At 34.0% G+C, this 15,108-nt stretch overlaps 4 protein-coding genes and 1 non-coding gene across 5 annotated transcripts; 2 read left to right on the top strand and 3 right to left on the bottom strand.

Annotated features, from left to right (window-relative positions):
- Positions 1-3,170: 3,170 nt before the first annotated feature.
- EV154DRAFT_399960 (uncharacterized protein) lies at positions 3,171-3,995 on the bottom strand (the record flags this gene model as incomplete). Its single annotated transcript, XM_051595262.1, has 1 exon — positions 3,171-3,995. A coding segment is annotated over one exon (825 nt), but the record flags the coding sequence as incomplete, so codon positions are not given.
- Positions 3,996-4,779: 784 nt separating this feature from the next.
- On the bottom strand, positions 4,780-6,574 carry EV154DRAFT_508526 (uncharacterized protein; the record flags this gene model as incomplete). The annotated part of the gene is made up of 5 exons (XM_051601527.1): positions 6,186-6,574; positions 5,898-6,127; positions 5,691-5,834; positions 5,546-5,636; positions 4,780-4,856 (listed from the first exon to the last, which is right to left on the bottom strand). Coding segments are annotated over exons 1-5 (723 nt in total), but the record flags the coding sequence as incomplete, so codon positions are not given.
- A 2,819-nt stretch (positions 6,575-9,393) lies between these two features.
- Positions 9,394-9,466, top strand: EV154DRAFT_t61. The gene has a single exon. It is a non-coding gene; the product is annotated as a tRNA-Pro (tRNA).
- A 3,379-nt stretch (positions 9,467-12,845) lies between these two features.
- On the top strand, positions 12,846-14,230 carry EV154DRAFT_508524 (uncharacterized protein). The gene is made up of 4 exons (XM_051601526.1): positions 12,846-13,101; positions 13,158-13,237; positions 13,297-13,338; positions 13,402-14,230. The coding sequence occupies exons 1-4, from the start codon at positions 12,877-12,879 to the stop codon at positions 14,162-14,164; spliced, it is 1,110 nt and encodes a 369-aa protein (XP_051457698.1). The 5' UTR covers positions 12,846-12,876; the 3' UTR covers positions 14,165-14,230.
- A 56-nt stretch (positions 14,231-14,286) lies between these two features.
- Positions 14,287-15,026, bottom strand: EV154DRAFT_508520 (uncharacterized protein). Its single transcript, XM_051601525.1, has one exon. It carries the CDS (start codon positions 14,964-14,966, stop codon positions 14,589-14,591), a length of 378 nt encoding a protein of 125 aa, XP_051457697.1. The 5' UTR covers positions 14,967-15,026; the 3' UTR covers positions 14,287-14,588.
- Between the last annotated feature and the right edge of the window lie 82 nt (positions 15,027-15,108).

The raw sequence follows: 15,108 nt of genomic DNA, 5'->3' as shown, positions 1-15,108 counted from the left end.
TTGGTTATAGACTTTGCTGTGTTTTTTTAAAAAAAGTAAAAACACAATTCTTATACAGTAAGACAGGTATGAGCTCAAAACAGAACATCCAAATTATGCTTCAAGTATGCATGACAAAAAAATCCGCTGCTATATTATTGCAGCACTACTGAACCCGCATTTATATTACTTGTTTTCGATCTATTTAAGTGTACATAAAAAAAACCCATCGTACATATATGAGCATATATATAATATTATCAATGTTTACGCTAACCTCAACCTTTCAATCAATCTGAAAACTTTTATGAGTATTTGGAGCCGCCAATAATTATAAAAAACATGTGTAAATACAAAGCTTGTATTCAGTGAAAGAATGATTATTAATTTTAATAAAAAAAATCGTCTTTATAACTTTTAAAGTCACAAGAAGAATAGGAGCTTTAGCTCACATGCAAACCAGGATCTACGAATGAAGCCCATTTTAAAGTAGCTGGATATCTCCTTTCTTTTTTATACTGTTCTAATCTTAGATTGTTGTTTGGGAATAATAAAAACAGAGACTTGGAATATATTTTATAACCAAGTGACATTCGACGTAGTATAACGTTGCTTGTCTCCTTTTTTAAAAGATTGAGAATACAAAAGACAAGACCACCTTTTTTTTCCCTGGTCTAATAAGTATTTAGTTCCTTACTTGGGTAATTTGTTGGCGGTTATTTTTATTTATAGAAGAAACAGATGACAGGTGCGCTTGAGAGCTATTTATACCTGTAATTTGATAGCATTTACATATGCGTTTGGGCCATATATACACTGTGTTGATACCAGTTCCAACTTTTTATAGGTCACATATCCATGTTGAATGTGTTGTAAAAATCTGTTTGGTTCATATATCATACGAGCGCGTCTATAAAAACTAAATTACAGCGTGAGTGCAAAATAGTCTATTGACTTTTCACTAACTTGATGGCTGAGACCAATTGGCTGTCTATCGTCATTGCATCATATAAATTAATTAAAATTATGCTTTTTAGGCCCTTCTAAATATGTAATTTTAATGTTACAATTTAAGCAATATTTTACAAACAGTCTATCTGAATGATGAATTTTAATGTTTATTAAAAAGTTGAAATTTCGATTGAATGTAAATGAAGTTACTGAACTGTACGCTAGTAGGATAAACTATACATCTTGAGTATTTTTAGTGTACGTAGCACCTATCATATTTAATATACACACGTGAGATATTTATTTGTTACTTGTATAGACAAATCGACAATTACACCTTTTCTCAAAAATTTGTCGTACTTTAAAAAATTAATATGTCGCATTTTACGAGAAAAATATGTCGCACTTTACCAATTAATTATGTCGCATAATAGCTTTATTTTTAAATAGGTTGCAGGTTCAAACAATCATTAAATTGCTTTACTGAATAACGAGCAAAACCATCAAAAGCCGACTCAGGAATATTTTTAGCACCTTGCTTGATATGCTTAGGAAGATTGCCTTTTTTGAGTACATACTCTCTTTTAACAGACCTCTTCAAAACGGACCAGAATTGCTCAATTGGATTCAACTCGAGGCAAGTACGAAAAGTTATAGCCACATTCTTTGATAATTTCACCGATTTTCTTAGCTGTATGTATGGGAGCGTTATCTATGATAAGCCAGAAACCCTTCATCTGTGGATACTTATCCATTTCATCCAAAATCAATTATAAAATTGACATAATGGTTTGTAACAGTACCTTTGGTGTACTTTTGGCCATTGTTAAGCTTTTTCTTCTTATTAGGTGGTATAGATTTTCTAAGGGAAACTTTAACCAAGCCAAATGCCGAAATTGCACCTAATATTGAAGTACTGTTCGTTCTTGCCGTGAGTACCTTCCCCTTTGCTTTTTCTCCCTTAGGTGCCCAGCCCTGAGATCGCTTCAGGTTGGCGTGGAAACCAGTTTCATCAATAAAGACACAATTTTTCATATAATCTGTGCCTTTTTCTAGCAATTATTCAATCCATTTTTTTTCCTTTCCTCAAGTCTCTCAACCGTGTTCCTCTCAACAGGTTCTAGTTCAACTTTTTCCAACGTGAAAACCATAAATCATACAAAATCTTCAAACTCCATTGGATCTGTCGTATTTGGGTACGATTTACTTATGAATAGATAACTAAATCGTGTAAATAATAAAACATAAAATAAGAATATTCATTAATATTGAGTATCAGCACACATCTGTATACTGATACACAACTTCTCCTACTACGAGTACATACTTCTATATGAAAGATTGCATGATTGGCTTAATGGATAGACAAACGATAGGGTACAATTTGTACCCCTAAATTTAGATATCTTGATTGAATAAAGAAACCCTATTCAATCAAATCAAGAATATAAGAAAGAGAAACTTAATAATTATAGTTCTCTCAATATGGATTAGCTACCCATTGTGAGAATAGAACAGCTATTGTTATAAATGGTTCATTTACTTATATATTGATGTAATAATTATACGACTGTCAGTGTATAATAGAAATAGTGTATGAATTAATGGATGCCTACTTTCTGCTACCAAATATACAAACATGGATAATATGTTCTATATTTGGGATCATAGTTTATTTATTCATAAGGATAAAAAGATAATCTAAGAATGCAATAAATGATCAACCTAAATAAAATGTTTTACAGCCAATTAAACCCTAAATCAAATATGCATCTTTTACAGCTACCGCTGCACAATATCTTATTGAAGAAGATGTGACATTGTAACAAATGTCACATATTAATAAGTGTGTTGCCGATCGGTTGATAAGGGACGACTTCACTTGAAATCAATTATCACGAGTAGAGTTCTAGTAGCAATAAGGCGGGAAACTAAATATAGATATATTCCAAAACCAGAAAGGTTGACTCGACACAACTACGAGGGACAGTTGTTCAATACAAATAGGATTGATTATTTTATAGCAGCAGAGCTCTTTTAGTTTATTTTTGACTTTAATAAAAAGATGGACTTTTATCTCATTACTTTCAAGTTGTACTATTTTGTCAAATACCACAGGATCATTGCCATTTTCGTCAACAATGTTCCCTTCCCCATTTTCAAAGAGGGATCGATAGACCATTGTAATTGATCTAGATTTAATCAGTATTTTGAGGAAAAGATATAACAGTTACAATCACTGATTTTCTATTGTGAGCTGATTTTAAGGATTTCCAAGTTGTATAATTCGAAAAAAACCCTTTTTCTTTTCCTTCTTCATAGCAGCGCTTCCAGCTCATTCCTCCGGTCTTGTTAGCAATAAAATTTTCAACAAAAGTATTATCATCCATTGCCAAGCTGTTGTTGTGATACGTTGTCGTGGTAAGGCTGCTTACATCTGGAGTGTCCTCTATGGGGGTTAGCTCCCTTTGCTTTTCATCAAATTTCCTTGCCTGATGCATGAAAAAGCATTCACCATTTAACGCATGTTGCATAATTTTTTCTGTTGGCTCGTTATTTTCTATACAGTCGATGATTTTACGAAATCGTGTTTTGCCTTTGTAGCATAAATCTTGAATAACTGCAAGTTTTTCCTCTTCGACAGGACATTCGTCTTCAAACTTCTCTTTGGCAATTTGGTACAATAGCTGGATAGTTGGGTCATATTTTTTATCGAGCGAGAGTATACATCTTTTTTGTTGTATGAAGAAGTGACCTAAAGCTACCAACTTTTGTAAAGGAATTTCTTTTAAATGAGATTGAATAGATGTAGCTGAGAGTATCTGACATTTTTTTGCCCAAAATCCACTATCATGAACGTCCAAATAATCTTGATCATGATTCAAATTCGCAAATTTCAATTTAACGTCATCAGTAACAGCTTTGATTGCAATGATGAGCAAGATTGCTGACTGTCCATACTCTTTTTTAAAGGATAAACAATATGTAATTTCTCTTGACATAAACTCGTCATTTACTTCATGTTGCACTTCTATCAAGATTGGTGTTAGATTTTCTGGTTCAACAGGCCTTCTACAACTCGAACCGCGTTTTCAAGGGCAGCCGTTTTTTTAGAGCCATAGGATATCACCCTACAGAGAAAAAAAAGTCAGGCTAACATCAAATTTGTCAAAATGCTTGTTTCAGCTTACATCAAGAAGACATAAGTGTAAGATAAAAAAGTATATCTGTCTAAATCTTCTTGGGAATTCCGTCTGACATCAGCTTCGTCCACCGACTCCCCTTCGAGGAAGGTTGAGACAGGAACATATGGTGTTGTCAAGCCATCGTCCCTGCTTATTCTCTCCTTTGAATCTATAATCTTCTCGACAACCAGCTTCCACTTCGCCTTCAGCTCCTTCAGTGACACCTTTGACATTTCAACCTCCAAGTCCTCAATCAATTTTTCATTCGCCAACCACTTGCGCCTTAAATAACCACCTTACAGACAAAAGTAATTAGTAGACAAAATTTAAATAGAAACGCTTTTCCCCTGATTACCCATATTATTCATCTTCTTCAACGCATGGTATCGCACACCGTCGGTTAAGGTCAACTTTCTGGTTGCAGCAGCCATATTTCTAGTTAGTTTGACATAACCAGAAAGGTAAGACCAAAACCGTTCCATACCTTCGCCATCCGTCAACCCAAAGCCAGGAATGAACCTAGGATTAAACTTCACTTGGCAACTGAATATATGACCATATGCATGGAACACCGTGACTGGAGTTCAGCATTCTAGAGTAATTTAAACACTTTAAAAAAACCAGATTAATTATATTCATCAAGAAAATAAAAACAAGAACATACACAATCACTGACAGGGCGATCATCCTTCAGGAACTTCTCCACATCCTTCGCTTTACTCCAAAGCTCGTCAACTTGATGGAAATGTCTAGACCTCCGTATTTTTTTCAAACGTATTTTTTTATACCACTTACAGAAACTCTAGCCAAGACCAGCAGGCCAGTATGCTTACGACTGTTTACAGTGCAGTCACAGCCATTCACGGTTCTTGAGTTCCAAAATCTCAAGAACCCTGCCAAAAAGGTCGCCCTCCTATAGCAAAGACTAGCCGCAGCCGCAATATCACAATATATCTTTTTTCAATTTAGCTTCTTTTCAAAGAAATACAGGAGTCACTACTAAACTAACCTTTTTATGTGATCAGTTACTTTTATACGATAAAAGAAGCATGTTAAGGGAAGAGAAAAGGAAAAGAATAAAGTGTGTGAACCAGCTTTATTTATAGATAAACAAGCTTATGTCAGGATGATTTCATTTGTCTATTTTATCATCCATAATGTTTTGAGCCTTTACTTAAAATAGAAACACTTGCAAACAACTCCCAAGCAAGTCAGAGCTTGGTAATTGTCTATATGTGTTTCAGTAGTAACTTGTAATGACAGTGAAGCAGATTTTTATGGAAAACAGAAATCGATCATCCCATGAGGTTTAAATGATATGGCATGTCAATCGACGTGTAGACCATCGTGTGATTCTAAAAAGTACGTTTATTTGAAAAAAAAAATACGTTTGAAAAAACTACGGAGTTCTAGACATTTCCCAACTTAATCCACCAAAAAAGGCTCAGGTGAGTTATGAGCACAATTATGGCGCTTCTGGGAAAAGTTTCCATCCATTGTTATCATTGTTCGCTCGGAACCCTAAATCATAGGATTAAGAATTGATATGTGGTGCCATTTTTATAATAATCTTACTAAACAAACAACGCAGGAAGGTGCCAACGTGATCCCATCCAAAGACTGTGCGAACTCCTCCTCAAGTGTTCTCTCGATAGACAGCAATAATCTACAGTAGATGAGATAACACTTGTTCAACACATCTTGACCAAGTGACATCAACTGTAAAAACATGTGTGTAAGCAATCAAATAAAATGTAAATAGAGTCCATGAATTAGTCTTACCTCCTCACCAGAGTCACTATCGGCTCTTCTTGAATTCTGCAAATTCATCCACTCGACCCAAGACGTGACTGAATCCTGGCCGATTACCTTACGGTCGTGAATGGCTTGCAAAAAACCAAAGTGTACAGCACACTTTGGTTGTCTAATGCTGGCAGGCATGAATTGCAAGAGCATTAAAGTTTTCCAAAGAGGCTTGCAATCGCACTCTTGGAATTTCATCTTGACATGGCCTACCTTAAGATGTTTCTTAGTAAAAGTAAACTTTCAGATCGGTCAAAAAAAACTTACGGTGAAGGAAGTATAATTTCACTTCCCGAAATTTCACTTCGTAGTGTTCACAAAGAACAGCAGGTGCCTCAACCTCAACAGCTTCAGCTTTGGGGAATCCTCCCTGCATTGACTCAAAAAAGGCAGCCTTAACACCTTCAAGGTTCTCCTTCCAGTCATTGACCAGTTGCATAGGCTTCATTTGACGCTTCACCCGAGCAGCCTTTTTAGCGGCTTCTTCTTTTGCTGTAGCCTCCTTCTCATTAGCAAGAACTTCTTCCTCTGTCAACACAGGCTCATCGTAACAAATGTTGTCACTCAAATTGAAAAGGTTGTCCTAATCGTTAAGAGCATCTTTTTGAGGCAAAGTCTCATTTTGTTGCGACAAATCCTCAACGGGATTATGGCGACAGACTTCTGATGGTGGGCCAAGTAAATGTGTATCATTTATCTAGTAGGAATTTTTTGGTTTACCGACTGCATGAATTTTTTTTTTTATTTCTGTAAATACAAGATACATCAGGCAGTAGTCCTTAGTTATGTGCACTTTAAAAGTGAAATTACAACACAGACTTGATCTGATGGGAAAGAGAGATGTTTTAGTCATCATTTAAATGTTTGCTGTAAATGTGCCAAAGCCAAGATTTTTGATCCAAATAAGATTTGAGGCATCCATCCAATCCACAATCATAGACTTTTCTTGGCTGTACAAAAACCTATATTATTAGCATATGCATATTATTATTGATACTCATAACGACCACTTGCATGATTTTCATGAATGTATTTCCTGTGTCTTGACAGACCACTAGAAGTTGCGTACACTTTGGTACAATCATCAACTATACACGAGTAATACAATGGACCCTGTTTAAATAAGCATTAGTCGTAGTGAATCCAAAGTTTTAAGAAAAGTTCAACATACGTCGGGGTTATGCTTTATTATCTGATGCTGATTCAAGCTGCTTTTGTACTTGTACTGTTTTTCACATGCGACGATTTCACACTTGTAAGTCCTGCCCTATATATTTTATGGTCTTGTTTTAATACGAGTAAATCACAATATAACTAGTACTTGCATCATATTCATGTATATGTTTGATGTGTGACTTTAAGGAGGACACAGTATTGAGCTTTTTATAACATATTTTACACTCCACTCGATCATCTGGCAGCTACTTTCAAAAACAAAAGGATGTTGATTAAAAGTATCCGTCATATTAATTACGTACATCATAGCTGTGCTCCAATAAAAGATGTCGGTTCAAATTTACTAGTTGAACAAATACTTGTTGACAGACTTCACATTCTAAAAATGCCTTTTTTTTTTTTTAGAAAAAAAAAAAAACTGTTAATATCATGCAGTAAATTATGCTTTTTTTTTTTTTTTTTTTACCTTTTTATACTGAAAATCCATAATCTGAAAATTGGCCGTTAATCTCTTTTTACAGCACTTGTAATAATTTATAAATACAAATTGTTGGCTAGTCAAATCAACTCTGCATATAAAATTGGCTATAAAGGCACTAAAATCAACAACATCGAGGTCGTATGTTGATCGAACCACAGGATACTCACAAAACGCAAGTATTAAATTTAATTGATCCAAATTTAAAGCATACAGATCCCTTTTTTACAAGTTAACAATTTTTCTTTCGTTTCGATACAACAACACTTACTGGCCAATGAGACAAGCTAAAGGATGATGGAGTATGGCATCTTGACCCAGATATTCAAAAAATGATTTGCTTCTCGGGGGCGCAGTCTCCTCTGCTAGGAGTCCGTCTTTACTGGTCAAGAATTTATTCCACCACAAAAGTTTACCATTCATTGGAATAGCTTGACTACGCAAGAGTTGAATTGCTTCCAAGATTACTTTATTGCCCGATTGTGGTCTGTTCAATATTTTTAAAATGGTTTGATTTTTACTGTCCTTGTACACCTCCACCTCTACATTAATAGCTGTCAATCGATTTTGAAACCAAAGAATAATGTCCTCATCTTTGGAAGATATTTCTGCGCACACATACTTGATCCGTCTAGCTTGTATATTACCAGACCAGTTCCATTTGATAGTACCATCAGCCATAAACCAACCAAGAAAGAAGGCCAATATAAAATTTCTATCACCTTCTTTACAGAGAAATGCATTCATTTTTTGTGAGTCAGATTTGTAGAGTCGACTAGATGGAAAGCCGTGATTGAAGCGGATATTGGCAATCCCCTCACTTGTATATTCCCACTTTACAGCAGCATGATAACCAGCTCTAAATCTGTCAGGCTCTCTTGAAGAGTTCACATAGAATCTATCATTTAAAAGCGTTGGTTTTATTATTTAGACCATACACTCTTACATACTGTACATACCCAAGGTTGGGTGCTTTGACACCACATCGAACCAAAAACTTGTACAAAAAAACAAATTCGGTAGAGCGAAAACTAAATCCAATGACATTGTATGCAGTCCTGTTGATTCCATCACCGCCGTATAAACCAAGAAACACTTTTTGAATGTAACTATCTCCATCAAAAAAGTTGTCTGCAAGATGATTTTCATTACCTGTTAATGATACAAACCCCTCATCATCATTGCATTCTCGGTGTTCCTCAATAGTTGAATCCAAAAAATCTCCTTCTAAATAATTCTCATCATCCACAACAATTGTTCTTTTTCGTATTTTACTGACAACTAATCTTTTCAATTTCTTTGCAAGATCTTCCATTTTTTTTTTTTTTTTCTCTGGTATTAATAAAAACTTTGGCTGTCTATATATGTACCTTACCTTGTTCTTGACAACCTTATTTTTTAAAACAATGAACCAAGAAAAAAAATTAATTAGGGGTAACAAAAAAAAATTTATGCATGTTTATATTTTTAGATAATAAATTCACATTTCATTGTGCTTTTTTCTTTATAAATCGACTACTTTTTTTTTTTTTTTTTTTTTTTTTACCTTTTCCTTTTTTCAGCTCCTTTTTTCTTTCACAGTGTCACACACATTTGGGATCCTGCATAATATTTCTATATTTGGTGAATTATATAAACTCCGGTAATTACTTTTTATCGTTTTTCTCAACATCTACATTCTACTTTTGCTTTTTTTAACTGTGCAATCTACTCTATTTTTAATGTTCTATTTACTTTTGTTACTATATCTTTCAAAAACGCAGAAAAAATGGTTTTTGTATAGCAATGTAGTTATGGCAGAAATTTAAATGCGCTCAAGACGCCGATGTGTAGGAGTGGTTAACTTTCGTGATTCGGATTCACGAGATCCCGGGTTCAAATCCCGGTGTCGGCCCATTTTTTTGCGAATTTGGCGGTCAAATTGTGTTTTTTTTTTTTTTTTTTGGATCCGCTGCCGAAGAGATTTTCAGAAGTTTGTAGAGTTTATTAAAGGGTGTGAGGATGATTTTTTGTTCAAGTGGGTTCCCAGATGTAGTTTATTTTATACATACGAAGTTTCTATCAAAAGAAGGTGGGACACATCGAAACAACGATTCGTTGATTGATTGTTCCATGGTGGATTGGCTGAACAATAGATAAACAAACGGTTTTGTGATTCCATTTTAGCGAGAATCAGCTTTATATGTGCAGGTAAAAGGAGTTTATTGGCCAAGAAAACGAACAACACGTTCCTTCGAGGATTTTTTTTATTTTTTTATTTTAAGCGGGTTGCAGAAAAACAAACTGAATAAATTCTGGCAGAGTTATTCCATGTCGTATAAACTCTGTTCCGGTCCAACTTTGAATTAGTAACGAATAGTTTATGGATCGAACGTATCTTTTCCCAGAAGATGGAGAAATTGCATAACTGTAATATCCAATATATGTAAGACAACGATTTCAATCAAATACATTAGTAGATAATCCTTTACTTATTGCACAAATTTCTCTGGTATGCATATCATTTGGTATCTTATTAATTATAAAGGTTCCGTATCATACAGCTGCAACATTAACATAATAACTGGATAAATATAATAGACGATTACTTGATGTGATAAGTAGACAGATATGATAGTGAAACCTTTTACACTGTTATACAGGTGCACGATACATTGATAATGGTCTGAGAAGCAAGATAATGTACGAAATTTTATAATGCAATGTGAAGGCTTACTAATGATTGTGTTTTTATACTGATATTCATAGCTTTTTGAAGGTTGAATGATCGGTTACAATAATACACTTAGCATCAGATGAATCTGTGATTTGTTGCAGCGCAATCCAGCAATGCCAAGTTTTTAGTCTGATTAAACCTAAATTATCCCCAAGTTATCTGAGCGTTAATCAAGTGTTGGAAGCCCCCATTAGACTATATCTTAGCAAAGTTTAGTATAATACATGAATAAGACGATCTTTTGTAGAGTATAATTCTGCGAGTTTTTTTTTTTTTTTTTTTTTTTTTTTTTTTTACATCCGAAGTAATAAGATGTATTGACCTTAGTTTTTATATATGATGGTTGACAACCAGTAGCAAACACAAAGGCAATTTAGATAAACGTGTCAATTATACAAAGGATTAAATCCTTTAAAGAAAAAAAAAGAACATAATATAGTAAAAAATAATTTCAAATTTGCAATGAAATCAGTTACAAACTAGGGCACGGATTACTAAGTCAACATTATCATTAATTATAATTGTCAGAATTAGGAGTGTACCTGTCAGTCTGCTTATAGGTACATCAGTAATTTAGCATTGTTTATCGATCAATAGAAAGAGAAAAAAAAAAGTCAGATATTATTATGTAGCTTAAAAAACTATGTCGGTATAGACTTTGAATACAAGATAAAAAGATGTCTAGCAGGATATTTCAAGAATAACGGCAGCGGTATACTTACAAGCATTTATACTATCGAATGTAACTTTCTATTTTGATACATTGTAGGTTCTATTTCAAAAAAATCCAACAAGCATCGTATTTGTTGCTTTCCTGGATCGGCAATTTACCAGACTTAATTATGCGTACGCAAAAATATTTAATTACAATAAATGTTAAGCTTGGTCGTTTCCTATGTCGGTAAGACATTTTAAGCGTACTTACTGAGATGAAATATACGTTGGGCGTTTTAAAAGATTTGCAAGATTAGAGAGAATCATGCGTTTGAACTGAGCATTTAGATAAAGTCAACATAGTTTGTAATGTAATTATTTATCGATATCACTCATTGCTGGTTAAACCAACGGTATAAAACATACAAAATCTGAATGCAATTCTTTATCGGTGTATGTGTATAAATAGAAAAATGTGCACCGCGAAGATTACAGATAAAAAGGATATCAAAGTTTATTTTATATTTTTATACTCGATCTTTATTTCAAGCGATTTTTTTAGCGAGGCCTTAATATCTATGTAGCACAATAAAAATACAATTAGTTTCTGTAATGTGACAATCAACATTGAAGATTTCTATAAATAGTTGCAATTTTAAGTGTAATAAGACAGTGAGTCTAAATGGTTGCAATCATAAAGAAGCTTTTTTTTTAGCAGTATGCTTGGCTTCATTGCGATATATATTTGTCTTCATGACTATCCAAAAAGACAGTGGTACAGACCCTTTTACTGTTTACTCCAGTTCAACATTATTATTTCTTTGACGGAAATTTTTAAGTATCAATTCAATACATACAGGAAATAAACAAGTCATATATTTAAGAAACTCAAATGTACGTTGATAAAAACAATTGCTTTTCTTTGCCTTAACATGGTATAATTCTCAAAAAAAAAAAACCCCGTTTGGCAAATTAGTGGAGTTTCGTTTATTTTATTACAATGGTGTAATCATTGCATCATCAAATTAATTATAGTCTCAACAATAATCTAAAACTTTGTAATTACTTCTGTCCCAAGTCATTGAAAACTATTTATCATTAGGCATAGACACCTAGTACGCTTAAAAACATTGAAAAAGAAACATTGACTGTTTTTGACCTTGTTCCATAAAAAGTGTTTTGAATTAGTCAACCAAATACGCTCTATTTAGTCTCTTTAAAAGCAAGCAGTAATAAATAAAGCAAGCCTACGCAAATTAGCTCTAGATCAAATAATAGGAGCTCCTTACAATTTATCACTGACACGTAATCAAGCCAGTTTGAAACAGCATGGACCACAAAGCATAAGACCAATGCAAGGCAGCACGTTGATAATTTCTTCCATGTATGAACCATTGCAGTATGGACGACACAGATTACCAGTGTAATACGAGCTACATTATTTCCAAATTGATCGACTCGCGGGTCTGATAGCCAAGTATTTTGATGCTCGTGGGGTAAACTGTAGCACAAAATGCTACGGAGAATATGCCTTTGTAGCATTATCAAAACACTAAATATATGCCTGTAATGAACAGAGCGAAACAAGCTTTTGAATTAACATGACCAGGAAATATATGCATATCGTCTCCTACAATATGTGTTTCTCCCTTACATCAATAAAAGGGGAAAAATGTAAATTTTTGGGGGTCAGAAAAAGACAAGAAGTTCACAGACTCTATCACATGTGTACAAGCGTGTTTAATTTTCTATTATTGGGATTTAACGTGCTACATTTACACAAGTTACACAACAGTTTATAATTTTGATTTTCAATTCACACAAAACTGAGATTTCCTTAAAAAAAAAAAAGTTAATAAATGTTGGTCGCATTCCAATTTTACTTTCCTTGTTCCCTTTTTTTCGTTTTTTTTCTTCTTTACTTTTTTCTTTAAATGTCTTTATTTCAAAGCATGGTTGTATCGGAAGTTCGACACTATGATCATGAAAAATCAAATCGGAATCACTTACTACTACCAACAGCAGCAACAGCAACAACACAGAAAACAAATTCAAAAAATGATAGCTGTCCACCGTCCTATTTGGAAGTGCTAGCAGAGAAGTTTCAACAGCAACAACAACAACAACAACAACAACAATGTACAACATGGGATAAAAAGGCAGGTAACACGTATAAACTCGTCCTCAGAATACAGTTTGAATAACAATTTTATAGTTGCATGAAACAAATGATTTATTAAAGTCTGTAAAAGATACAAGGCTTGTGATGGATTCATTCAACTACTGCTGTCAAAAGTAATTATCTAATTAAACACTTTATTGCTGATTATTAATTGGTTTTCTCAACACTGTAGGCTTGAACATCTTGAACAAAAATTGATTTCAATATCCGAAATGTAAATTAATATTGGACCCCGCTTACTTTTTTGCACACAATTCTCAATCCCTTTTTTTCATAGTTACAGTGATACAACATTCGATAATATATTGAGCCAATCGGATCAAGCGTACCAAAAAGATGCAAATGACAGCTTGACCCGTATGAATCATTCACTTGAAAAACTGATTCAGGAAGCAGAGATGAGTTTGAATACGCGTCCTCATGCATATATGAAAAAAAATCGTACCTGTCCAAAGTTCTCCACCAAGTCAGAATCGGCCGACAAAATCCGTCAAACTCAACAAAGACAACAAAAGAAAAGATATTTACAAAGTCAATGGAAATTGGCTATTGCAATGAAACAGTTTGTCGAAACTGTTCAGAATACTACGGATAATAAGATTCAGACAATTCAACATAATCATATTCATCACCATTACCATCACCATTACCATCTTTATGAACATACCACCAGCATACAAGAAGAAACATTTATGATTACACAAGAGGAAGAGCCCGTTAAAAAAATGACCAGGAGTTCATCTTCCTTACAATCTCTTTTCAAATATGCACTTCATACAGTCGGAATAATTCCCCAAGTAGAGAAGCCGGTTGTAGTAACAACTCATCTATCACAACCCATCAAATTTCGAACTATGTTTTTGGCAACGTTGTTAATCTTAAAAAAGTTTAACAAGAGTCCTATTTGGATTAAACGCGGAAAAATGATTTCAACCCAATGGAAATCTAAGCATCGTCAATGGAGTTTATGGACAAAAAGATCACGTTTATTATTCTTTGTCCTTTATTTGCTTGCTGTTAGAATCAATACCAAATTGTAAATATTTTTATACCGAAACACAACATGTAAATAATAAACATCATATGCACCCCCCCTTTTTTTTATACAGCTGCAGTGGACAGATGCTTATTTCTCACAAGAGCAACAGTATCTGGCTTCTCCCTCTCTTCCTTTCCTTTTGGCTTTACCAAGTCCAGTCTGATTTTTTAAAAGTCTTAATTGTTCAAACTTTAGCTAGGCCAAAAGGTTTATGGCCTGACCTTCCATCTTCTTTTCCGCAGTTTTAACTTTGTGCCTACTCAAAGCCTTTTTTTGGGCTGTAGTAATACCGTATTTACGGAAGACAGATGTCTCGAAGGTTGTATTTTTTTTGGACCCAAAAATAAGCAATACGTATATGCAACAGGTGTTGAATCATTCAATTTCGAGGGAACAGAAAAGTTTTGACCCGATAATTATTATTTTTATAGCAAAAAGAGCCAGTTCATATATCGCTGTTTCTTTCCAACACAACATAACCCTTTTTCATGACATGCATGCTCATTTTTCTGTCCAATATCAATCCGGCGATTATGTGAAGCATTGCGGAGCTCATTTGAGCTTGACGAATCCGCCATCAGCTCATTTAATGTGTCGTACTCGGCAATTCTAATCTTTACTAGGGATGGATCATTTTCCATCTTCTCCTGCTCTGTTTGTTCCGAGCATAAGCAAAAGCGTATTTTTGGAACTACTACCCTTAAGCATTTTGTCCATCTTATTGCTCTTTTACTGCACAGGCTTTCAAAACTAATATGTTTTAGTATAGTTGTTATTGTAACACATGTATTACCATTCATCATTCCACTAATAGAGTCGGAACTGTAACGAAACCTGCAAAACCAGATTTTTTAAAGTTGTTCATAAAATTTATCAACAAACAATTTTGGTATTCTCGGGGACAATCCTAACCTTGAGTATAAAAAGTATTTGTTTGGCTGCTTT

The sequence above is a fragment of the Mucor mucedo genome (genome assembly GCF_025094135.1).
Source record: "Mucor mucedo strain NRRL 3635 chromosome Unknown EV154scaffold_44, whole genome shotgun sequence".
Taxonomy (NCBI): domain Eukaryota; kingdom Fungi; phylum Mucoromycota; class Mucoromycetes; order Mucorales; family Mucoraceae; genus Mucor; species Mucor mucedo.
This window is presented reverse-complemented; position numbering and strand designations above follow the sequence as displayed.

What these genes read in the sequence shown, in the direction of transcription:
- EV154DRAFT_508524 (XM_051601526.1), top strand. Translation starts at nt 12,877, where the DNA reads ATGTCTTTATTTCAAAGCATGGTTGTATCGGAAGTTCGACACTATGAT. An exon ending in TTCAACTACTGCTGTCAAAA is followed by an intron (nt 13,238 to 13,296) that starts GTAATTATCTAA and finishes TCAACACTGTAG; the next exon opens with GCTTGAACATCTTGAACAAA. An exon ending in TTGATTTCAATATCCGAAAT is followed by an intron (nt 13,339 to 13,401) that starts GTAAATTAATAT and finishes TTTTTTTCATAG; the next exon opens with TTACAGTGATACAACATTCG.
- EV154DRAFT_508520 (XM_051601525.1), bottom strand. Translation starts at nt 14,966, where the DNA reads ATGATGAATGGTAATACATGTGTTACAATAACAACTATACTAAAACAT.